General features: G+C 39.3%; 2 protein-coding genes across 5 annotated transcripts in view; one reads left to right on the top strand and one right to left on the bottom strand.

Annotated features, from left to right (window-relative positions):
* Nucleotides 1-332: 332 nt before the first annotated feature.
* Nucleotides 333-26430, bottom strand: INPP1 (inositol polyphosphate-1-phosphatase). Of its 4 annotated transcripts, XM_042994908.1 has the most exons (7): nt 26221-26429; nt 10396-10450; nt 9768-10032; nt 7313-7373; nt 4048-4248; nt 1633-1807; nt 333-1084 (listed from the first exon to the last, which is right to left on the bottom strand). In XM_042994908.1, the coding sequence occupies exons 3-7, from the start codon at nt 9969-9971 to the stop codon at nt 517-519; spliced, it is 1209 nt and encodes a 402-aa protein (XP_042850842.1). In that variant the 5' UTR covers nt 9972-10032; nt 10396-10450; nt 26221-26429; the 3' UTR covers nt 333-516. The 4 variants fall into 4 exon arrangements, with proteins under 4 accessions (XP_042850842.1, XP_042850840.1, XP_042850841.1 ...); XM_042994906.1 differs by lacking the exon at nt 10396-10450; XM_042994907.1 differs by lacking the exon at nt 10396-10450 and having other exon boundaries at nt 26339-26427.
* The window catches only part of HIBCH (3-hydroxyisobutyryl-CoA hydrolase), a 119133-nt gene continuing 118558 nt past the window's right edge, over nt 25856-26430 (top strand). The window contains exon 1 of the mRNA XM_042994911.1: nt 25856-25918. The gene's annotated coding sequence lies outside the window, so the exon portion shown is untranslated. The remainder of the gene's footprint in view (nt 25919-26430) is intronic.

Below are 26430 nucleotides of genomic sequence, written 5' to 3'. Positions count from 1 at the left end.
GCACACGGTGTTCCAGGCTTTAATTCTCATAAGCAACATAAGAATACCATTGAAAGTATGTGAATTTGGCTAAATTATGCATAAAATTGACAGTTCTAAATGTTCTGCCAAAGGCTAGAGCTGCAGATTTTCCCTTCAAGACAGGAAGCAAAACCCAAGCACAGCCCTTTCCTGTGCTCTCCCTAGTATTTCAGTGACACTTTACTTATGCTTAGGTGCTTGGAAGAGTATTACTAATTGAGCAGGAATTTTTCCTCTTCAATATTTTATTGAAGTGTTTCAAGCAACACTAGTAGCACAATATCCACTATTAAGAACTTTGCACATTAATGTAACTGCTACACGATGTCATTCATTTATTGAAATTATCGTTATTGTGAACACATAATGGAAAAATGCTCCTCAAAAGAGGAAGGAGAATGTTGACCATCCATAGGACAAAGCTGTCTTCAAAAGATAAGAGATGTGGGAAATTGTTCACAGTTGGGTTTTCAAGTACATGAGAACAGAGTTCATCTACGTGCATGTATCCACAGGCGCAAGGTTTTGGATAAGGAGGCTCAGGAATGTCTCCAGTTGCTTCCTTGATCTGTATGCAATCAGTCCTCCCTTGTTGGCCCACCGATCCACGCCAGCAGCACCTTCGTTTTCCACGTGGTACACCAGCTGTGGCAAATCAAGCCCCATTTCTGAATTTCTTTGCAGGCATTCTCTTAAGTCTACCATTCCCCCACCCATGGCCCTGAGTATGGCATGAGCCGCACAAGAGTCCCACTTGAACGTGGTATCCTCTGAAAAGATGTAAATGTCAACAAGGCCTTGGACAACACAAAGGCTCTTGTAACCAGCCCCGGCTGCCCGGAATATGCGCTCGCCACATACACGTGACAATGCGGCTTTGATAGTGTCCTTTTCACTCGTACTAATGACCGCTGAAAACGGGTGGGAGCGTTCCGCCTCAGAGCTGGTGTTTTCAGTCATTTGGCTCCGTGCTTCACTGTTCTTTCTTGTAGAGTCAAGACGCTGAAGTGAATGGATGTTGGTATCCATGTAAGAAAGGCCCCAGTAGCACTGTCCTTTCCACCTGCAGAAGAGAACTTTCAGTTTGTGGCCATAGGCTGTCACATTTGTTTTATTACTTATGTTGTTTTCCAACAGGATGATATGAAAAAAGTGTATGAGGCAACAAATCTCAATGCCCTTAAGGCTAGAAATAGGTATCAAGTAGCTAATTGGTTTGTAAAAGTAACTCCTATGCCTGCACGTGTCATGTGGCTGCCAGTTAGGAACGCTGTCAGCATTATCACATCAGTCTAGAACAATGTGGAAACATTTGTGGGATTTCTGGCCTCCAGGAATGGTCTGACCTCTCATACTTCCATTTTTAAGCTGCTTGTGTTCCATTTTTCCCAACTCTGTGGGAACTCTGGAAGGGAGAGGACATGTCTGTAGTTCATGTGGCATCTAGCAGAGCACCTTGCAGTTTCTATCAGCATCCACCAAGCCCCCACTAAAATGATATTTAACCCAGGATTGAAAATAGAAGGAATTTTAATTTAAACCTGCAGACTTTAGTAGGAACACCTTACTGTATCAAGTCATGGTATTGTCATGTGGAGTGATAGATCTTACCTGAGTGTGTTTAGATCTTGTGATACAAAAGGTTGGTTGATGACTCCCATTAGGGGCACTCCTGTCTGTAGGTCATAGACACCAATTAAAATGGTGACACACTGAAGTCCACTGGGGAAGATTCCTTGGTTGGATTTAATGTCAGCAGAACCTTTTATATACTGATAAGTTGAATCTGGAAAAAAAAAAATGAAGCACATTTGTTTGGGTTCAGGTAATGATTATTTCAAAGATAATGATGGATACAACTGGAAATGCTGTGCTGTATCATTTCTGTGTTCTACCAATTTGGTAACTGCTGTGGTCTGAATGTATTCTCCCCAAATTCTAACCCCATAAAGGTGATTGTATTAGTAAGTTAGGCCTTTGGGAGATACCTAAGTCATGAGGGTGAAACCTTAATTAATGAGATTAGTGCCTTATAGAAGAGGCTCCAGAGAGATCCTTAGTCCCTTCCACTCTATAAGGACATGGTGAGAAGGTGCCAGCTATGAAGCAGGAAGAGGGCCCTCATCTCACCATGCTGGCACTCCAGAACTTTGAGAAATAAGTTTCTATTGTTTATAAGCTACCTAGTCCATGGTATTTTGTTAGCACAGCCCGAACAGACTAAGAGAGTAATCAGTCAAGTTTTGCCTTTGAGTGTTACTTGTTTCAAATTGTTATTTGACCTCTTGTACTTCCATTTTCAAGCTGCTTGTGTTCCATTTTTCCCAACTCTGTGGGAACTCTTGAAGGGAGAGGACATGTCTGTAGTTCATGTGGCATCTAGCATAGCACCTCACATACCATAAGCACTCAAATATCCATCATATGTCAAAGCATTTAAAAGCTAATGACTCAGGATGAATGTGGTGGGATTCTTTAGAGCCTCTTACTAATCAGAGGGCAAGTATAGTGTGGATGGATGGGAAAATCTCCTTCCAGAAATCTCTCAGGGGTGAAATTACCTTTTTTTTTTTGTCCCTCAAATTAAATTTTTTTAAAAATGTTTTATTTATTTTTGAGACAGAGAGAGACAGAGCATGAGTGGGGGAGGGGCAGAGAGAGAGGGAGACACAGAATCGGAAGCAGGCTCCAGGCTCTGAGCCATCAGTACAGAGCGTGACACGGGGCTCGACCTCACAAACCGTGAGATCATGACCTGAGCCGAAGTCGGGCACTTAACTGACTGAGCCACCCAGGCACCCCTGTCCCTTAAATTAGAAGAGGGAGTCAGTGATGGTGGCACAAAAGGAAGAAATTGATAGTCCTCCTGTGAAAAAGAAGGCAATGAGCTTAAGAGACATACATGCCAGCAGCTGACTGCCAACATCTAGTAGTGAGTTAATACCCAGTTAAGGTGTGCTGTGCAAAAGAGCTGGCTAGCAGAATCAATTCAGGATAGAACCAAGAAATAGGAGATTCTGGTCCCTCAGAAAACCACAACTAATGCTAATTTACCATTGTGTGATAAAAGATTTTGGGAAATCTTAGTTTGCATATGTAATCCATCGACTGAATGTTCTGTAATTCCCTGATGATTAAAGGCACTTCTGTAATGTTATATTAATGTGCTTGCAAGATGGGAGGGTGGGGGCAGGGGGTGCCTGGGAGTGGTCCCAGCTGTATTGGGCAGAATGTGGTAGGCAAGTGGAAACGAAAAAAAAAGGAGAGACTCTGCAAATTAATATCCTGGGCATTGTATTAATAGCATCACTGAAATAGACCTACACTGTTAAAACACAGAGCTATAAACTAGGGTTTTACTACAACCATGCCCAAGAAAATAATAGGTAAGATTTACATAGGGCACACAAACTGGGAGTGAATCACATTCAGCTGTGTTACACTGTGTTTTGCTTGACCTATACAGTGGTTTTGACTATTTACTTGTTTAATTGAATTAGTCAGTGGTTAAAAAATGGGAGCTATCACTTAAAAACCTGGAGTTTGGTTTCTCTTTAAAAACCTAAACATCTAGACTGTACTCCTATATGGCAACAATCTGCTAGAGCTGAGTATTCTTTAAATGGCACGTGTGCTCAATGAGTTATAGCTACTATCAGTTCATTATTCTTTCATATTTACCAGTCTGGCCTCTGAAGTCTTTCAAAGATGAATTAATTCAGCTGTGTGTGTGTGTGTGTGTGTGTGTGTGTGTGTACACGTTAATTCAGCTTTGTATATATATGCACACACAGAGATGGCACACAAATACTTGTGCATATCCATTGTAGAAATGTTACAAATATACACATAACAACACATCATCACACGTATACTTTCACTCTTCACTATTCATTTTATAACTCTGAAATGTTAAAATCTTCTAGGAGAATTAAACTACACTCTGAATTTTTATTTTTCCAAGCCTCCTCCCACAAAAGGATTACTAATAAGAACAAATAAAAGCAAACATTCTCCTCTACTTACCTATGGGATCCACCCAGATTCCCAAAATGTCCTGTGGAATGCTGATCTCTATTGAATCCAGAGTTGGGTCAGTAAAAGTGACATCCTGATGGACAACCTTGGCTAATGCTTCAGATGCCAACTTGTTACCATTAAGGACTTTGCTAAGAAGCTCTACTGTTTCTTCCTCTGTTGGACACAGTCTCAAGATAATCTTTTCCCCTGGAATAAAGACAAACTAAAAGCCATTACATTTCAAGAGCTCTGGGGGAGAAACAACAACTGAGGGGTGAGGAAGAGCCAAAGCTGTGCACTTAGATTGGGCGAGGGCAGTATGTTCATACTCCTGGTTCCTACCCTGGTTGACTGCCAGAATCACCCAGGCAGCTTCACAAGGTCACAGGTGCCCAGTAGTGGCCGAATTACCTAGTATGACGTGAGGGGTAGATTCCAGGTATCAAAGAAACTTCTTCCCAGGAAAATGTCCACAGGGGAACATGCATACAATCTTGCATCTAGTTTAAGGGAGCTCATGAACCAGTTAAGAAACCCTGAATCCCGAGCCCTTGATAATATTTATGTTTTATGCCTTTTGCCTTCTGAATATACACAGGTCACCTTGTTAGTGTTAGAATGTATTATCGAAAAGAAGGGAGGTTTTATCAGCACACGAAATGCTTCTACCTCCCTCTATAAAACTGCTTTTAACTAAAAGGTGTTTATGCTCAGCAAAGTACCATAAGGTGAAGTGTAACTACTCTTTACGTGTGGTAAACTGCATGACTCTAAATGATATACCTAGAAATAGCTCTCCTCTGTGAAACCCACTGGAAATTAGGATGTAAGTAAAGCTACTCATCCAAATGAAACCACAAGTTACCAAATCCAGCTGCTTCACGATCACTTTGAACATGCTTCTTAGACCCTTGGTTAATCTGGTTTCTAGCTCCCAACAGAAGTGAGCAAAGAGGCAAAAATAGGCAACTTAGTAGCAACACAAAGGGACGGCAATGGTGAATATAAACTTTTTAAAAGAAGAAGACATGGCACTTTGGGGCTTTTTAGGTACATAGACAAGTACTCCTAGTGACCCTAGCCATTCCAAGGACTGGCAGCAGCATCACCTGAGAGCCTGTTAGAAATTCAGAACTTCAGGCTCCATCCCACACCTGAGTTTTAAAGAATCCCAAGTGATTCATGTGATCATTAAAGTTTGGGAAACACAGTATGAATCTATTACAATGATGACTGTATCAGCAAGAAACATTCAATTATATTTAGTTAAGTTCAAATTAAATTAGACTGTTGAAGTTGGGGAATCATAATGCTAATCACTGCCACTTAACCAAGCACCTATGACTGGGCTTAGTGAAAGTCATGGGATCAGGCCAAGAAGCAAATCATATCACATCACTCCCGTGCTTAAAATGCTCCAGTGAAGGGCACCTGGGTGGCTCAGTCAGTTAAGCATCTGACTCTTGATTTAGGCCCAGGTCATGAATCTCATGGTTTGTGAGATCAAGCCCCACATCAGGTTTCTCCTTGACAGTGAGGAGCCTATTTGGGATGTTCTCTCTCTCCCTCTCTCTCTGCCCCTCCCCTGCTCACTCTCACACACACTCTTTCTCTCTCTGTCTCAAAATAAATAAACTTAAAAAAATAAAAAAGAATAAAAAAAAAATATCTAGTGAATTCCCATCACACTTAGAGGAAAATTCAAACTCCTCCTGCAAACTTCCACGCTCTGTTCCTGCCCCCACTTACCTTATCCATCCCACGTGCCATGTTTCTGTGACCCACCCACAGCACGCTAAACTCATTCTCCCCTTCGGTTCTCAGGAATATGTATGTGGAATGCCTTTTTGCCCCTATAATTCTAGGTAAATAAAATACTAAATTGTTTTTGAGGTAGGCAAGCGTAGGACTTCTTATCAGTTAATCACAGGTGTTTTTTTCAACCTTAAGAAGTTTAAATGAGATTTCTCTCAAGGAGTATCATAGAACTAATTGCATCTTAATACACAGCCCACAAAGGGGAAAATTTTCCCAGCGTTAATCCAAAAATTAGTTTTTGCCTTTGTAACTGTGCCTCTAGAGGTTTAACTATTTGTCAGTGATCAGTGATTAAAGTTCACTATTTTAATCTTCTACCTTAAATAAATAAAACACCCAAACTAAAAATAATTTGTTTCTCTCTAAGGGATCAGAGATTTTGATATTTTTCTCTCTACCATAAGGGAACATGGAAGTAGATCAACGGACAATCTGGCCCACAGGAAACTAATTAAAGAAGACATAAAATTTGGTATTAAAGGAACCTTTTATTTAATCCAACTTCTTTTACCAAGGTTCTGAGACCAGAGAACTAATGAGGTGAACACGTTTTCTTTACTCAGGAGCACACAGGATTTCAGAGACAGGGCCTCTCTAGATTCTCAACCAAGGTCTATGGACTCCCCGGGAGGTCCATGAATGGGTTTAAAACTTGGACCTAGGGGCACCTGGCCAGTTGGCTGAGCATCCAAATTTTGATTTCCTCTCAGGTCATGGTACCAGCGTCATGGGATAGAGCCCTGTGTCTGGCTCCAAACTGAGCACGGAGCCTACTTAAGATTGTTTCTCGGGGTGCCTGGGTGGCTCAGTCGGTTGAGCATCCGACTTCAGCTCGGGTCATGATCTCAGGGGTTGTGAGTTCAAGCCCCATATCGGGCTCTGAGCTGACAGCTCGGAGCCTGGAGCCTGCTTCAGATTCTGTGTCTCCCACTCTCTCTGCCCCTTCCTCGCTCATGCTCTGTCTCTGTCTCTCTCTCAAGAATAAATAAAACATTAAAAAAAATTTTTTTTAAAAAGATTGTTTCTCTCCCTCTGCCCCTCTCATCTACTCATGCTCTCTCTCTAAAAAAGCAAAACAAAACAAAAACAAAAAACAAAAAACCACAAAACTTGAACCTAAAATTGTCTATATAACTGTAAATGTGCATCTTTCTGAGAGCATCTGTAACTTCCATTAGATTCTCAAAGGGCCATGCAACTTCCCCAAACATTATTTAAATGGTACAGATTTATATATAAAATAATACATGTGGACTTGCTAAATACTTACAAGATACTACATCTCTCTAACTTGAATGGCATAATATTCTGAGGTACTCAATGAAGCTTCACATTAAAATATGCTATTTATATGAAAGGCTTACAAACATTCCTTTATTTCTTGATGTCATTGAAAATTACAATACCATATAATAATTAAATTATAAAAATACATTAGGATTCTTATACTTACCCAAATCATTAGTAAACTCATTGGATTCTTCTCCCAAAATGTTTTTTCCCAGGCCTGGAAACTGAATGATTTAGAGTATGACAAAGAAACAAAAAGACAAAAACAAAGACAAAGCAAAAACCAAAAAATCCCCAAATCCCACATACATGTTCAATTCTGTGCATATTCTCATTTTGTACTTCAAATTAAATAGTACAACTAGATCTGAAATTTAGAAATTTACAATCCCAGAAATCAATCTAGTATAAAAAGCGAAGTCAGGTTGGTTCAGTACTTAGTTTTCTAATATTTTCCTGCTCCTTTGCCCCTCCAGGAAGTTCAAATCATGGTAGAAGTCTGGTTTCCTTATGTTCTGTTGGGTCTGAAGAAGTACTTTAGAAACTTCATCCTTCCACTTACAGGTGATAGAACTAGAATATTTGCAAAGGAGACACTTGAACTGTTGCTCTTCAACAGCACCCTACTGGCTTATGTGAGTTAATGGGATTGACCAAGTACCTAAGACTATGACTTGAGACTGGATAGAAAGGATCAGAGGATGACATTAGATGTCATTGCTTTCATTTTCAGGTGTCTTCCGCACTTGTTGGAGGTATCACGAGACTTCAGGCAAGGAAGGGGATACAGAAAAAAAAGGGGGGTTGGAATATTTTATTGACTGATAATGCATCAAAATAGAATGAAAAAATGGAGCTAAGTAAGAATCTTGTCTCATCCCTTGTATGACCAGGAAGCTTTCAGGGACATTTTGCTTCTGATCCTCTCTGGGGTAAAGATAACTTTTCTCAAAATATGTGCTCAGTTACGATATGCATGATGTTCTCAGGGAACAAAAGCAAGGAAATGCTTCAGATATTTGAACCCAGTCATTTGCAGATGGCCAATAGCTTTAACAATGCCTGCAACCACTTGTTATTTTTTTCCTCTTCTGAAGAACAATCCAAGTCAACAGGGGCTGCCAGTGAGCCCATTCATCCCGAGGCTACAGGATATAAGGGTCATGAAACAAAGCCTCTTATATAGCCAGCAATGAATGTCATTTATTTGTTCATAAGTCCTGTCATATATTTATCAATGAACAATTACCTCAGCTTGTTATAATGCTTGGGGGCAAATATTAGCCAATAACTGTGCATGTTGATACATTTCTAATGCAGTTGCTCAACCTTCTCTTGCACCCAACTATCTCGATCAGTAACAAAAATAAACTTGCTTCATTTATTGGAGCTAGATATTACAGGGCATGAAAAAGTATAGTTGGCAGAGATTTCAAGGGGTCATTTATTCTCTCTTCCTGCCTATGTTCAAGAATTCATTTAAATGGTTCCAAATGATTCCCAACATTTTGAGAATTTCATAGAAACTATTCCAATATTTTGTACTGCTTCCTGTAATAAAGTTCTATCCTCTCAAATCTTAAAAAAATATGTAATTACTAGATTATCATATAAAGGCAACATAGTATTACAAAGAGCACAAACTCTGGAGCCAGTCGGCCTGTGTTCAAAAGCCAGCCCTGCTATTTGCTTGCTGTGTAACTTTGGACAAGTTACTTAACCTCTCTGTGCTTCCCTTTTCTCATCCATTACATTGGAATAATAGTTTCTACCTCATAAAATTATTACAATTTTAACATAAAATACAAATATAATATATATTATTTATAATTATTTATATTATTTATAATTATATAATATTATAATAGTTACATAAATTAATATACTTAAAGCCCTTAGAAGTGCCTGACACACAGTGAGGACTCATAATTGTCTGCTAGTGCTATTGTTTGTTATGACTACTTACAAATAGTTTCTTTTCCCAGTCAGCTTAAGATACCTAGAATCACAATCATTGTTAGTTATAAATGTTTTTCTATTATAATAAAGGGAATTTCCAGTATCCAGGACAGTACAAGCCAATAACTGAGGCAACCATTAGATACAAGATTACATCAAAAGGTGGGATATGATATGTCAAGTTAAAAAAAGAACTCAATAAAACAGTATGTTCTTATTTCTACTGAGATCAGTTCTATGTGCCATGCAAACAACTACATATAGACGGAAAATGTTCCTACAAGATTTGGTAAAACATAGCTGTCGTTCTCTCTAGTGTTAGGATTAAGGATTCTTATTTTTGCTTATTTTCCAGAGAACATGTATTATTTATTAAAAAGAAATTCATTGGTAAGTAAAAAGCTCCACGCCCAAATGTTTCTCTTTAGCTGTCAGAATTGTGATTTTTTTTCCCTTATTTGCTTTTCCGTATTTTAAATTTTTTCTGCAATGAACATTTTGGGTAATTTTGTAGTCAAAACAAGGGGAGGGGAAAACCCAAGTTGTTTATTAGAATCCTAGGCGCTAGTATTCTGAGGTGGGGAGGGAAAAGGAAAAGGCATGCTATTCTATCGGGAAAAAAACCACAGGGCAATTACCTTGGCTGCGACCTTTCTTACCTTGTTCTCCATATTCTGTTTTATAACTTCCTGTACCAGTACATCAGCCAGGGTCTTGAAATCAACTGCAAACTTCTTGTTCTTTTCTCCCTCTTTCTTTTCTTCTATCAGCAGCTGGAAGAGGGCTTCCTGCTGCCTGCATGCCCGGGCGATGTTGGCAGCTTTCTCAGAGACACGGAGCAGCTCCCGGAGGATATCTGACATTCTGAACCTTGCTTCCAGTGGCGGTGCTGGTGGAATCGGCACCCACCCTCTGGGCTGTCAGCTGGAAAAGTACAAGAATGTGAAAGAGAAAGCAGTTCAGGGAATGATGTCAGGGTGCCTCTGACACTACTAAACAGCCCGTCTGGCAGTCAACCTGGTCGGTTCAACCTATGCGGCTGAACAGCTAGCATACGTCCTAGTCACATCTTCAGTGTGAAAGAGCAGATAGCATCTAAAATATCAAAGTTATTTTTTAATACTTCAAAATGTACTTTCAGTCTCAAAAATCCATTATGCAAAGAATTGAATTCTCGGAGAAGGGAAGTCTTTGAGAATCCTCCACATTATATTTCTAAATCCCTAGATGGACAGGCAGGTGGATACAAGCACAATGTTAAAAGGAAAACAGAAGTCTTGTAATGACCTTAGAATGATCACACAGGCTCAGTGGCAATGTTGAAGCAGCGCTTTCTTTCACCCTATTGGGGAAGAAGACAGAAGGGGAAGAGGATTTGTCCTTATCCGTTTTAGGGCAACTTTCTAAAGTACTAAGCATCACTTCAGCAAGCACTGTCGTGTCCTACAAGACTCTGAAGCCACGCTTGGGCTAACAGCTAAGCTGTCTTCCAACTACCTTTTTTTTTTAATGGGGAGAAACAAGTCCCACAATCTGTGCTGCTGTAAAAGTTTAAATAGTAAAGTGAAACACGCAACTTGTTGGGACTTTAAAAGTTCTGGCTTATAAGAAGTATGCTGTCATACCTTGACATAGCAGTTGGGTAATTAGGAAACATTTCTCACTTTTCAACAGTAGGTGCATTTCACTGAAAGCTCCAACAAGCTTAAAATGCGATGTCATTGTGAGAATTACTGTGAGGATTGTCAGTTTTGTTTTACAGTCAAGGAAACCTGAAGCCTAGAAAGATTGGGTAACTTCTTCAGGGTTACAAAAGACTAAACGGCAGGGCTCTGAGTCAGTCTCATTCACAAGCCCAGGATCTTTATTGTCATAATAAACACTCAATCAACTTCTTAAAAAAAAATTCCCTTAATGGACTCTCAGAGGCTGAGGATTAATATAACAAGGATGTCCTTGCAATGGAGTTAACTGTGAGTGGTCATAGTTGGTTTGTCTTAAGTTTGCCAAAAAAAATGCTATTTTCTTAAGATTATGCATCAACTACCATGAGAAAATATGTCCAACCTCAACAGTAACAGAAGTGAATAAAAACAATGAGATCTCTTCCTTTGCTACTGGGTAGACAAAGCTATTTTAAGCTAGCATTCATTCTTGCAGGTATGGTGAAACAGGTGCAGATGCTCCACTCAGGGACATGCAAACAAATGGGTTTCCAGAGGGGGTTTAAGATAAATGTATCAAGATTGCTACATATGTCACTTATCTTTAGGCAGTAATTCCATTTTGGCTTAATTTGTGTTAAAAAAGTCAGAGTTGGGTTAAGATATATTTGCAAAAGAAGGATTAATATTGTTTACAATAGCAAAAGGTTGAAAATAATCTTAAATATTTGTAAAATGTATGACAGACTACTATGTGGTCCTTAAAATCACGTTTTTAAGGAATATTTGATAATATGGAGATATGTTAATGCTATAGCATTAAGCGGGAAAACCTTATCGCTATGTATATAGTATGATAATATGTTACCAATTTGTGTTTATATGCACACACACACTCTCTAGGTGTGTGTGTGTGTGTGTGTGTGTGTGTGTGTATACATATATATGTATATATGTGTATATATATATATCGAGAGAGAGAGAGAGAGAGAGAGAGAGAGAGAGGAGAGAGCGAGATTGAAAGACCAGTAGGTGATGCTGTACTGGTAGTTATGCAGATATTTAATGGTAGTTATTGAGTACGAGAATTGTAAATGATTTTTTTATTATGCTTTTCTATAATTTTCAAATATTCTACAATAAATATATACTATTTTTATAATAAGAAATGACATTCAAAAGTATCTTGGGACAATTAAGCATGAAGGACAATAATTCGTCAATTGGTGGAGACAGTTGTCCAAAGTAGTGCTATGGTAATAACACAAAGAGCTGTCAGGTGGTGGAGAAGATGAAGTTAAAAATTAAACAAAAACACCTGCCTACCTAACTGCCATTTTTCATCCAGGAGTGAATAATAGTCAAAGATTCACTTTGGTTGACTTGAACCTAAACACTAAGAAAAACAGGGGCGCCTGGGTGGCTCAGTCGGTTAAGCATCCAACTTCAGCTCAGGTCATGATCTCCCGGTTTGTGATTTCGAGCCCCACATCAGGTTCTGTGCTGATAGCTCAGAGCCTGGAGCCTGCTTCAGATTCTGTGTCTCCCTCTCTCTGTTCCTTTCCCTCTCACACTGTGCCTCTCTTTCTCTCAAAAATAAACATTAAAACATTTTTTAAAAAAGTTATATTAATAAGCTGAGGCACTTTAGCTTAGAAATAATTTATGGCACCTGTACACTATAAATTATAAGTTATATGAAATGTGTATATACCTGGATACATACATATCTTGGAATACACATGCCCCAAGGGTATAAATTCAGTAACTCTGATAATATTGATTTCTTTGTAAATGTTCTAAGTAATTGATTATAAGTGAAGAGAAAATAATCAGTGAACCAATAGCATCCAAATAGCTTATCTTAAAAGCAGCATAAAGATTTTAAGGAGTCTAATTTGAAAGCTTTCTAGATAAACAGTATCAGTATTGTCTATTTCCCTCAACTTTGTTAAAACCAAGTTTGTTTAAAGAAACACTATACCACTGCACTGTTGCACAACCAAGAGACTTTCCCCATGGTGCCCTCAGAACACTCAGGTGAGCTACTTACAGAGGCCACACCACTACCCCTTTCTTCCCACAGAAAGCTCACCCCAGGGATCTGGAGTTTCTCCCCTTTGAACTTGACCTTTATTTCCTCAATAATGACCATTCTCTCACAACTTGAGCACAGCAGCTTGACCAGCAGGAAAGAAGTATCAGCTATAAACTTCAGTCCTGCAATTAATAGGTGTACAGGTTTTAGGAATTCATCGTAACACAATACTCAGGTTTTTCAGTTCCAAAGTTATCCTAGAGTCCAACCTTAATCACTCTTTCTTCTGACCCTGGGCAACACTATCATATTTTGTTAAGCTCCGGACTGAATGCCCAGTTTCAACTTCGGACTATGCTTTCTCCAGCCATCCTATAGAACCCAGCACTGTTTACCTTTCTCCAGGATCCTAGCTTCCTAAAAAATCTCTCACAACTATCATTATCTACATGCAAAACTTTCTGATTAATTTGCACAACTAGCCTGCTACTTTCTGGCTGAATGGACCATTTCCACCATACAAACTGAACCAACATTCTCTGTGCTTCTCTTCAAACTGCTTCCATGTATCTCTCACCATCTGCCCTCAACTCAGGTCACTCAGGCCATTAGCCTGAGGGGAGCACTGAACAATTCATCCTCACCTTGAGTGACTCAACTGGAATAACTCAAATTGTCTATGGAAAAACTGAGGTCTACACTTGCTGAATTTCTTCAGGATTATCAATAACTCTTAAAAACACTTGTGGAAATTATCTTTCAGATGCTTTTTTTAAATGTTTATTTTGAGAGAGAGAGAGAGCACACATGAGTTGGGGAGGGGCAGAGAAAGAGAGAGAGAGAGAGACAGAGAGAGAGAGACAGAGAAAGAGAGAGAATCCCAAGCAGGCTCTGTGCTCTCAGCACAGAGTCTGACTCGAGCCTCAATCTCACAAGCTGCAAGACCATGACCTGAGCTGAAATCAAGAGTCAGATGCTTAACTGACTGAGCTACCCAGGCACCCCTCAGATGATTTTTAAAAACAAGTCTACATACTCATTTTTTAACCTAAGCTAGTTTTATTTAAACATTTCAAATGCCTTAAATGAAAATTATTACAGACTCATGATTAGTAAGTTATGACATTTACCATAATTTAATAGCCTTCAATAAAGAAGAAATTATTTTTGATTAGTATTTCTTAATAGTTGTTCTGAGAACCACCTGTATCAGAATTAACCAAGGTGCCTACTAAAAAGACAAATTCCTGGGCTCCATCCAAACTTGGTGAATCAGAATCTTTAGGGAAAGGGCCTAGGAATCTATATTTTTGTCAGCCTCCTAGATGATGCTGACCACTGAGGTTTTTTTATATATTTTTTTCAATGTTTATTTTTTGAGAGACAGAGACAGAGAATGAGCTGGGTAGGGGCGGGGGGGGGGGGTGGGCGTTGGGAGACACAGAATCTGAAGCAGGCTCCAGGCTCTGAGCTGTCAGCACAAAGCCCGACATGGGGCTTGAATTCACAAACCATGAGATCATGACTTGAGCCAAAGTCCGATGCTTAACCGACTGAGCCACCCAGGCTCCCCTGATCACTGAGATTGAATATCTACTATTCTTCAGGCCCACTTCTTCTTCTTCAACACCATTCTGGCAAGTCCATGGGGGCTGGCACCTGGTGGCAGATATCTTGGGGGAACCATGGAGGTGCAAGAGTTCCTCTATTGGTTATCCATATGCAGAGACAGGGCCAAGTTAAAATAACAGCTCACATGTATTGGGTGCTTACTGTATGCCAGGTATCCTTCTAAGCACTTTACATATATTATTTATTTAATTTTCACAAAACCTTATGAAGAAGGTACTATTATCTCTGTTTTACAGATAAAGAGACTGAGGCACAGGAGGTTAAGTCGTTTGTCCAAAATCACACAGCTAGGAAGTGACTGTGACAAGATCCGAGTCCCAGGAAAATGGCAGTAGCTCTATTAGCCAGCACCGTAGCCAATACAATTCTTTCATAAATTCTTACCTGTTAAGTCGGGGGAAAAGTAATTATTGGGTAAATAATCATAAGTATATTATTACTATAAGGTACATTATATAGCAAAAAATGTAGAGAAACACACCTAGCTGACAGCTGTCACTAATTTGACTATTAAAAATCACTATCTGACACTTGACTTCCTTTGTACTCTTAGAAAAACCTTTCCCCAGCTGATCTTCAATGTATACCATCTTTACTGGAAAGTAAAATTTCATCCATCATATTCTACTGGTGTCTCACTTAAATGGCTGTGTTGGCATCAGCGGGAAGGGCTTAGCTCATTCCAAATATCTAATTCCTGTTGCATCAGTTTGCTAGGGTTGCCAGAACAAAATGCCACAGACAGGGTGGCTTCAACAACAGAAATGTATTTTCTCATAGTTCTGAAGTTCCAAGAGCAAGGTGTCCACATGTTTGGTTTCTCCTGAAGCCTCCCTCCTTGATGTGCAGATGACCACCTCCTCGCTGTGTCCTCCTATAGCCTTTCCTCTGTGCATGAACATCCCCGGTGTCTCTCCCTCTTTTTATAAAGACACCAGTCAGATTGGATGAGGGCTCATCCATATGATATCATAAACCTTAATGATCTCTTTGAAGACCCTGTCTCCAAATACAGTCACATTATGAGGTACTGGGGGTTAGGACTACAACATGCACATTTTGAGGGAATACAACTTATCACCCAACACCTCTCCTGAAGGAGAGACCTTGATAATCTTAGCAAATGTCAACAAAATCTATTCCTTCATCTTTTGTCTTCTGGCCAGATAGTAAAGATGGAGTAAGGTACTTTGCCCCATCTATATGGTCAATTTAATTCTGTGAGTCAGTCTTTCCTAATAGGAGGTACTCACTTTAACAGCCAAATCATTAATGATACAGTGAACATTGAAATAACCTCCTGCAAGCCTTACTCTGGGACAACCTACTTCAAGGCACATTTGAGCAGAACAGGTTTGAAGAAGTTATATTCCTCACCATCTCAGACCAAATGTATGTCAATATAATAGTGTATCGCAATGTCAGACAGAAATGGTCTCTTTAGCTTTTGGGGGATTTTTTCATCCCCAGTTGGAGAAATATTGAATACATTGAAGTGGGTGAAAAAACTGTTCTTAAGACTTTTCATGGAAACCAAATCTCTACACAGACAAAACTCCATTTTAATTCCTAACCATCCTGTCATCTCATCAGAACACCAGTATTTTAAAAATCACATTTGAATAATATATGCATATTTCAGATGTGATAAACAGTACAGTGGGAAAGACACAGGCTTTGGAGACAAACTTGGGATCAAAACCTGGCTTTGCCATTAACTAGCTGTGGGGCATCAGGTAATTTACTTACCCCGTCTGAGCCTCTCTCCTCATCTGTAATATGAATATAATACTTAAAGTGCAGGGACACTGTGAAGATCAAATGAGATATTTCTGGAAAAGTACCGAGCACAGAGCTTTGCATATAGTAGATAACAAAGGACAGCTATGACTATTAAATACAACTTCACAGAAATACAGTCACGTGTCCTTCCTTCAGAAAATAAGAGGTTGGCAACTTTATATGGGTCACCAAAATCTTTTCTGAAAATTTGCTAGTCCATTAAATCCCAAAAGCTGGGAGCTACTTGTAATTCTCTGAATGACCCAGATAAACTTCCTTTATGCAGGCCAGATCTGATTGCTTCAGTTTCTGGGCGTTTGAGTGGAAACTTGGCTCCTGGAGGCTGCATGACTACTCTGACATCATGGTAGGCCCTGTATGGATGGCTTGAGAGGATCATTATACTGTCGAGGGGGACATTTTGTCAGGATATTTTATGGGGATTCTAGGGCCCAAGTGTGTTCTTTTTTGTGTGAAGAGCCTGGTTGTACCAGGAACTGGCCTTGCCCCTTAGCTGTTTACAGTGACAGAAGTGTGACGACATAGATAAGGGCCCTCAGCAAAACAGAACTGCTAATGAGTAAGCAAGTAGATCAAAGCATTTCTGTTGACATTCCTTTCTTCCTGCAGATAACTTCATACACAACTTCTACAACTTCTAGGGAACCTACATTTTGTCCAATGTACAATGACTCCCCACCCCACCGCCACCATTCACATCCTGAATTTAGTTTCTCGCTCATCCTCTGAAGGTTGACAGTTGGAAGCTGTTGTGTGGTGGCCATGCCTGACAGCTATTGCTGTTGGGGGGAAAGGCCAGACGTCCATGAAATACCTGGGTGTTTTACAAGAAATGTGTTTGTGGAGACTTCTCTCAAGGGGGTGCAAATGTCCAGGAGTCTCCCTAGGTGGGCACATGCTGAGGGGCTGACCAAGGCTTCACTTAGTGCACAGTTGTAGGGGAAACACAGACCTTGTTCTCCCTCTATTTCCTGCTTAGGACTGCTTTAGGGGCTAGTGGAGAGAATGGCGGCTTCCCTGGCAGAAGGGATAGGGCAGAACAGAAGTGGACCCACATAAAGTATGGCGGGGTCTCAGTTGGCTCAGTTGGAGCAGCCAGTGAGGGCTAAAGAGCAACTTGGTAAAAATAGCCTCTCCTGATGCCCCTATGAATCTTTCGTCGGCCCATCTGGTTACCTAGGCCACAGGGGAACTGTATCATAAGCATTACAAGGTATTTAAATACTACCTTTTAGCTAATTGGAAATTAAATTATCTTTCTAGTGGCTAAGCTGTATTCAACTTTCAGGTATTTGTCAAACATTTCTCAGAATCCATTAAGAAGTACAGTGTGAGACCACCTGTATTTTTTTTACTTTGAACTGTTATTTTACTTTGTACTGTGTGATATTGCTGTCATCAATTCATAGGTTCTAAGTTTAGCATTTTCATAATTGATTTCCCACTATCTGTCCATTTACTCCCATGCTCTGGGCAGATTACTAATTTGTAAATGCTGTTCCCTCTGGTTGATGATGCCTTTCCACCTGCCTTCTATGCCTAACGTTTACTTACTTTCTCACAATCAGTTCACGGGCAAAACAAACAAACAAACAAACACATACTTGAACAGATACTTCATAAAAGAGGATATTTAAATGGTCAATAAACATATGGAAAGATATTCTATCTCAGTAATCAGGAAAATACAACTTAAAATCACAACAGGACACCACTGCCTATTCGATGGATGGAATAGCTCAAATCAAAGACTAACACTTTCCAGTTTTGGTGAGGATTTGGAGCAATGAGACTCTTATACACTGGGGTGTGAATGAAATTGGTAAAGCCAGTGTTGGAAATTACTTCTAAGTTGTTGAATATAAGCATAGTCTGTGATCCAGCCATTTCCCTTGTAGACATACACCCTACAAAAATTCATGCATGTATGAATATGAAAGACAGGCATGAGAATATTTATGATTGCATAATTTGTGGCAAGTTAACACTAGAAATAAGCCAAACAACCATCAATCGTAAGATGGAACAAACTATGGCATGTTCACATAAGTAGATCTACATAGCAGTGAGAATGAATGAATTACTGCTCTAGGAAACAAGGTGGATGCATCTCACAGACACACACTGTTGAAAGAAGTCAGCCACGAAATATACATACTGTGCAATGTAATGTATTTGAAGTCTGAAAATAGGCAAAACTAACTTATGGTATTAGAAGTGACAATGGTGGTTCCTCTTGGAGAAGAAGGAGAGGTTACTGATGAGGGGACATGATGGGGGCTTTTAGGCACTGGTAATGTTCTGGATCTGAGTGACAGTTGCATGAGTCGGTTGACTTTGTGTAAATTCATCAAGCTATGCACTTTGAACCTGCATACTTTTCTGCATGTGTTTCTAATTCTATAAAAAGTATTTTTTAAAAGGGGAGGGCAGAGAGAAAGAGAGAGAACAGTCAGTTCAGCAGTTGGCTCCTCCAGGAACCATGCCTGACCCTCCTTCTTGTGCACCTGAAGCACAGAGGCCAGCCAAATCTGTGTTCCATCTCACCAACACCAGTACATCGGTTTGCTTGTCTAGGCTCTGTCTGGCAGGAGATTTAAAGGTGTGTGGTTTCTGGGGTACTTGGCTGCCTCAGCCAGTAGAACGTGCAACTCTTAATCTTGGGGTCGTGAGTTTGAGCCCCACTTTGAATGTAGAGATTGCATAAAAATAAAGCTTTTAAAAACCAAAACTTTGGGGCACTTGGGTGGCTTAGTCAGTTGAGTGTCCAACTTCAGCTCAGGTCACAATCTCTCAGTTCATTAATTAGTTCCAGCCCTGTGAGCCTGCTGCCAGCAAGGAGCCCGCTTGGGATCCTCTGTCTCCCTCTCTCTCTGCCCCTCCCCTACTCTTGGGTGCACGCTCTCTCTCTCTCTTAAAAATAAACATTTTACAAAAACCCGAAGTTTTAAAGGTGTGTGGTTTCTTATAACTCTTAGCACATATCTCAGAGGTATTTAATAAAGTCATCTGATGCATTTTCTCTGAGCTTTGTAAATACAGAGTTCATCCTTGTAATATTGTTTATTGTGCTTGGCTTTTATCAGCAACACCTAGGTACTGTTAGGCATGTGGGACTATATTTATTCATATAAAAATCTGCATATATTCTGTATTCATTTACAAAAACAAATCAAAGCTGTATCTGGATGACTAGCACTGAACCACCTTTGTGCCACATCAGAATCTGAGGTTATGCTTTGTCATCCAGAGGTGACCTATCTTGACACGATGAATTTAGTCGATTAAAAGACCAGAATACTAAGTTTAACTTGATTTCGTTAGGCAAGACATTAAATATGGGATATGTAAATCCATCTATTTAACCTTAACATTTCTCCCTCCTTCCTTCATTACCTTCAGATGGCATTTACATACATGCTGCTTCCAAGCTGGTCAGCCTACCTCACCCTAGCCCTATTAAGGCTACTATTGGACCGCAGTAGTCCACATTTTTCTCACTTATGCTACTTACAGCAATAGACCACAAAAATGTCCTCCATTTCCAATGTTCTGGTAGCTTATAAATGGGATCTTGTGCTGAAGCAATGCTTTCCAGATTAGTAAGATCAAGAACTAAATGGGATGCTTGTTTAAAAATACAGATTTTTGGACTTTGCGCCTGGATACATTGATTCAGGAGATCTAGGTTGAGGACAGGGAACATTGCTCAGCAGATCCTTATCTGATAATTTAAGGAAACATGAAGTGCACCAGTCAACTCTGTGTCTGGCTGTTCACTTGGAAGCAGAACAGGGAATCCTATATATACTGCAGCCAAGAATGATGGGCCTTGGTTGGCTAAAGGGTCAATTTATGTTGCCTTTTTTTGTAAAGAAAATTAAATGCTGGGGGGGAAACACAACTTGATCTACCTAATAAGTATTTCATATTAGCATAATACTTGAATAAAATATGCATTCAAAGACTTCCCAGTATTCATTTGAAAACTATGAATTCCATTCAGAAATAATTTTAAATTTGATAGTGACCCTTTTTTTAAGCCTCTTCACCATAGTTAGGAACATTTTCACTAAATAGAAACCCTATTCATTTGGATAGTTTTCTTTCTTCTAAGTTTCAACTGTATGTTTAAACTTCTATACGGTCAAGGATGTGTTTAGAACAATCATGGAGTCACAAATGAAACCTGAATTCCCTCAAAATATGAAAAATAGAAGCAGATTCAGTGTAACTATCTTAACCATAGGAAAGAATATATTTTTTTAATGTTTTATGTATTTATTTTGAGAGAGTGCACGAGAGTGGGGGAGGGGTGTAGACAGAAAGGGAGAGACAGGATCCCAAGCAGGCTCTGTGCTGTCAGCACAGAGTCCGACAAGGGGTTCGACCTCACAAAATGAATGGTGAGATCAGGACCCCAGTCGAAACCGAGAGTCAGATATTTAACTGGCTGAGCCACCCAGGTGCCCCCAAAATAAATATTTTTAAGAATACAAATGTAATGTATAATTCAAAGCAGAAAGAAAAGAGACAAGATGTATGGCTTGTAGAAGAGTCTTTTCCAGAAGAGTATTTATAGTGATGATAACTGTTACTCAGAATCCAGTCTTACTAATCTTCAAATCGGTTCCAATGTTTCCATTCAGAGGTAGCATTTTTCAATTATTTTAACATTCTTTCTCAAACCTGCAACACTTGCTTTTGGCACCAACTCATTCAACACTTGTCTTTTATTGGCTGCATGGGCTTCGTGGGTGTGTAGCAGAAAGAGCTTTCGTTTAGGCCATAGGAGAGCTGGTTCTTAGGCCCCGCTTTGCCTCTATCCAACCAGGTGTGAAACCTGGGCCACAAGCTCAGGGATTTGTTTTCCTTATTTTTGTAAATATGAAAAATGAAAGCAGGGACAGAGAGCTTAAAGGAGATTTGTATGGTGTGTTCTAGTTCAAAACTTCCCTGTTTTTTATATCTATTTTCCAAATCAAAAGAGGTTGGGGAATATTATCCAGCCTTAAAAAGTAATGAAATTCTGGTACATCCTACAACATGGATGAACCTTGCAAACGTTAGGCTGAGTGAAATAAGCCGGACTCAAAAGAACAAATATTGTATGATTCCACTTATATGAGGTACCCAGAGTAGTCAAATTCATAGACAGGAAGTGAAATGGTGGTTACAGAGGCTGGAGGGAGAGGAGAATGGGGAGTTATTGTTCAGTGGGTCCAGAGTATCAGTTTGGGATGAGGAAAAAGTTCTACAGATGGAGAGTGGTGATGGTTGGTTAACAATGAGAACGTACTTAATGCCCGTGAGTTATACTCTCAAAAATGGTTATAATGGTAAATTTCATGTTATTACAGTTTTTAAAGAGTAAAAAACAAAATTTTATGTTCAAAAAATGCACATTTTAAAAGCTATTGCTATTTATCATCTACCTAATGAGGGTATAGTAAATATTTGTTGAATGAAAAGAAAATGAGGCTGGGAAAGGGGCATGAAAATTGGGTTGAAAGAATGGGCACTAGGCTATTTGTCTTGAAGCTGATTTTTTACAGGAATCACACGGATTTTTAATACTTGGATTATATTTTCATATGCAATGGTTTGGGTGTGGGTGAAGGAGCTAATGAATGTTATGAGGAGGGCCTATGCCCCCTCCAAGCCAGCCCTTCATGCACCATTGTTCTCTCTCTAATGGGCTATAAATTCCTTGAGAGTAAGACACACATTTTTTTCAATGTCCCTTGTAACACACAGGGGGAGTTTTGTAAGTTAATTGACTAATTTTCATTCCACTGGAGACAAACATGTTTAAATGGATTTTCTTCCACCAAAATTAATCTGTCAAGGATTACTCATTATGTAAATTTTCAAATTATAACTGTTAGGAGAAATGTGATTCAAAGGAGTTCTTTATTGATCTTTTTAGAAAATCGCTATTATTTTTTATTTCTGTGATAAGTAACATGACCCAAATATATTCTCTGAATATTACAGTAGGAAAGCAAGGTCATAGATCACGTTATGTATCATTTTTTTGCAGGCTGGGTGTAGCAGCCTACCTCCTGTCATTCTACTTCCACGTTATAGAGGCAAAAGTTGATTTTTAACAGATATTGACAGATGTTGAATAAATCAATACCAAAAACTGAATGTAACATTTGCCTTTAAAGGAACACAAACTAATAAAAGAATATAGTCCTTTTATTCAAAAAGTTCAAACTAGTAAAAAGACATAAATGGCTCATTAAAGCCAACATGTAAAAATTATTCTGCATGCTTGCTAATCCTACAACCCTAGATAACTATCTAAGTTGGTTAATATTTATCTTCCCAATCTGATTCTTTATTTCTATCTCCCCATTCTTTGCTATTAATGATGCTTACCATCAGCCATGTTTGTAAAACAGAGCTTTCTTATTCCCAGGTCAAATTGGGACTATATGTGATTGATTATATGTGATTCTTACAAATTCCCAGGAGAAAAACAGATGTTTTCTAGAATTTGGAAGATCAGATACTATTTAAAAAGCAATTGATAATGAAAAATTATGACATCACTATAACTAAACTAGGTTCTCCTTAAGCAATATTAAAAGAACAGTTTCTGGGGCACCTGGGTGGCTCAGTCAGTTAAGTGTCTGACTCTTGATTTTGGCTCAGGTCAAGATCTCATGGCTGCTGCATGGGCATGTGCACACACACTCTCTCTCTCTCAAAAGAAATAAACATTAAAAAAAAGAGAACAGTTTGCTTTGATCATTTGAATTTAACTCCTTTGCTGTTTTATTTTTTTTATTTTTTAAATGTTTATTTTTGAGAGAGAGAGACAGAGTGTGAGTCGGGGAGGAGCAAAGCGAGAGAGGGAAACACAGAATCCAAAACAGGCTCCAGGCTCTGAGCTGTCAGTAGAGTCTGATGCGGAGCTTGAACTCGGGATCGGCAAGATCATGACGTAGGCTAAAGTTGGATGTTCAACTGACTAAGCCATCCGGGCGCCCCTAACTCCTTTGCTATTAATTACAACTCTCATTAGCATTGCACTCTGTAAAGAAAAAGATACATTCAAGTATCTATTGATAAAGTTAGCAAACATTTACATTAATTTAAACTTGGATAATAGATTTTAAATATTTAGTTGATTAAAAATAAAAATAAGCTAGCAAACAAACCTCCTCCTCCCCTCAAAAAACAAAATACAACAAAACAAGAGAAATAAAGAAAAGGAAGGAAGAGAGAAGAAAAGGACAGAATACTCTGACACTTTCCATTGTGGTAATTCATCTTGACAAATTCTTTTATAGATATTTAATATTCTATTTTGTTAATTTGTTTTTATATATAATTGACCATGTTTTATGCCCAGGTAAAGTTTTTTTTTTTTCTTTTTTGGATGGAGTTAGGTCATTTTAGTAAAAGTTATAAATAAGTTATTAAAATGTGTGTGCTTATCTTCCCTATTTAGGAACACAAAAGGGGCAGTAAAGAAATCTGTTACATGAAAGAGAAATGATCAAACACAAGAATTTGCTGTAGATTCCTAGTCACAGTAATCTACATTAAAAGCCCATTAATAAAATGTTCCTATAACATTAAAGGACTTGAATTAACATTGCATACCACATAAAAGAGACTAAACATGCAAAAATGTTTGTTAGATTCAATCATCAGGAGGCTTGACTACAAAAGGATATAAAAGTTTCAGATTTCCTAAATGGGTGACTTCATCACATTAATAAAACCATAGCTTCCATCTGAGACCATTTTATGTACAGGAATGAGGATAGGTTATGTCACCTACTCATTCCAGCAATAGTTATTTCCCACTTGTGTTTCCCATCCTTGCCTTTTTCGTTTGTCTTTTTAAAATTTTTTCATTTTGACCTATTTGAAGTATCTTCTTTCCCTTAGAGATTCTGATTCAAGAAGTTCCAAGCTGCAACCTGGGAATCTTTAAACCACTTTTGTTGCCCCCTCCCCTGTGTGCCTGAGGTATTTTTTTTTTTTTTTTTAACTAGGCAAATCTGGGAAACACTATGCTAATCATGAGATGGGAAGAAAAATGTTGTCAACCCTGCTTTTATTTCTAAACCCTAAACCAAACAAAAACATCAGTGTACAGAGTTTTTTTTTAGCTTCATTTAAAGATTCAAAATATTTTAATAAGGACATTTATTAAGAACACATCCAGAAAAAGTTCTCATATACACCATCCTCATCTTTAATAAAGGAGGAAGACACTTGTTATTAATCACTTTATATGATGTAATTATCTTAAAAAAATTTTTTAGCATGTATTTATTTTTGAGAGACAGAGGGACAGCATGAGCAGGGGAGGGGTAGAGAGACATGGAAACACAGAATCCAAAGCAGGCTCCAGGCTCTGAGCTGTCAGCACAGAGCCCTGCGTGGGTCTCAAACCCACGAACCAGGAGATCATGACCTGAGCCGAAGTCAGACGCTGAACCGACTGAGCTACCCAGACGCCCCAATATAATTATCTTTACACAATTTACCTACAAGATGGAATAGAAGAAGACATTTTCTAATTGTTATCAGAGAGAAATAAAAGGAGAAATACATACATAATGAATAACCTTATAACTTTTGTTTCACAGTCCTTATATGCCCAACAAGACATATTTTCTTTCTTTTTTATTTTTCAGGAGTACCACAAGTACAGTCATAATTTAAATCTGTAATGAGGTATTTCACATCAAAGGGCAAGTCCAGGCTGCAATTTCCAAGCATGCAATTTCCAAGCACGGTTTAGTCCAAAAGCATGAAAAGAAATGGTAGCTTATTCCATGCAAAAAGTGTAACTTTATGCATCTTACATAATGCTCTTTATGACCAAGAACTAATTTAAAGAGTAGTATAAAAATCCACAAAAGCTTAAAAATAAAGTCGGCTCTAAATAATTCAATAAGTATGTTTTGAAAAACGAACTTTTCCCCTGCCTTTATCTTTTCTTTATATTCCCTATTTTTAAAGTAAAAAATGAGATCACTTAGCTAATTCATCACTCAATAGTAGTTCAGTGGATTATTTTCACCATTAGACTGTTATCCGGCTGAGTGGGGCTGATCCTCATCAACTTCTTTGGTTTCAAAGTTAGGAATCACAGGAAAAGGGCCAAAAAAATGTTTTATTTTCAATATGTGGGATTCACTTAAGTGGTCTGTCCATACAGCCTTAACCCACTGTTCTTTTGAAGTGAATGCCATTCAAACAGAGGGCAAACTTCTGCTTATTCAATGCCTTAAAATTAGCTTTACAACTGGAAATCTCCAAAATACACACCTTAATTGTTCGTATGTATTTTTCATGGATGTACTAAATAATCTAGGGATTTTTTTCATGCTCTTTGTGTCTAACAGCGTATAGGATTCGGCCAAATTAAATTTTTCCCACTTACTATTCTGGCCACACCACCTATCTATGCACATCTCACAAAACCGCCCTTCCAAATGCAGAGAATTAAAAGCAAGGAAGTAAAGACTTTTCTAAATATAGCCCTCATCATGTTTATTTTACACTCATCTAGTAGGTCACCAGCTGCAGCCAGCAGCAACGGACACTTCGAAGCATCTCCCAAAGCAAAACCAAGGGGCGCTGGACAGCTACGCCATCTACCTGTTGAACCTGGGCCACTGCTCTCCGCAACTGTCAGGTCAGCTTCTTCGATCTAGAAATGCTCAAGATCGGTTTGTTTTTGTTTTTGTTTTTGTTTTTGTTTTTGTTTTAACAAAGTTGTTGGCTAACCTTTCTTCCCACCCTCTGCTTCTTTCGGGTCATTTCTGCAGGGCGGAGGGAGCCGCGGGAGCCGCGGGAGCCGCGGGAGCCGCGAGCTCCTCGGCCCGCCGGGCTGCAGCCGCGATGCGGGCGGGCCGGGTGGCAGCCTGACTGCTGCGGACAGAGGTCGTCACAGGCCGGGCGGAGAAGCACGGAGCCTCCCGGCCCCGGTTTACTCACCTACCGTCCGCTGGGGCGGTGGGGCGCGTGCCTTCCGCCCAGCCCGGGGACCCAGATCCGAGGAGTGGGGAGGCGGTGGCGGCGAGGCGAGGGGCACGCAAGAAGGAAACCGTATTACCTAAGCCGGGGATGCGGAGCGAAGGAGGCTGCAGCCTTTCCCTCCAGAAACGGAAGAGGCGGGGGAGGAGGAGGAGGAAAATGCGGCGGCGG

This window comes from Panthera tigris, chromosome C1 (genome assembly GCF_018350195.1).
Source record: "Panthera tigris isolate Pti1 chromosome C1, P.tigris_Pti1_mat1.1, whole genome shotgun sequence".
NCBI lineage: Eukaryota > Metazoa > Chordata > Mammalia > Carnivora > Felidae > Panthera > Panthera tigris.
This window is presented reverse-complemented; position numbering and strand designations above follow the sequence as displayed.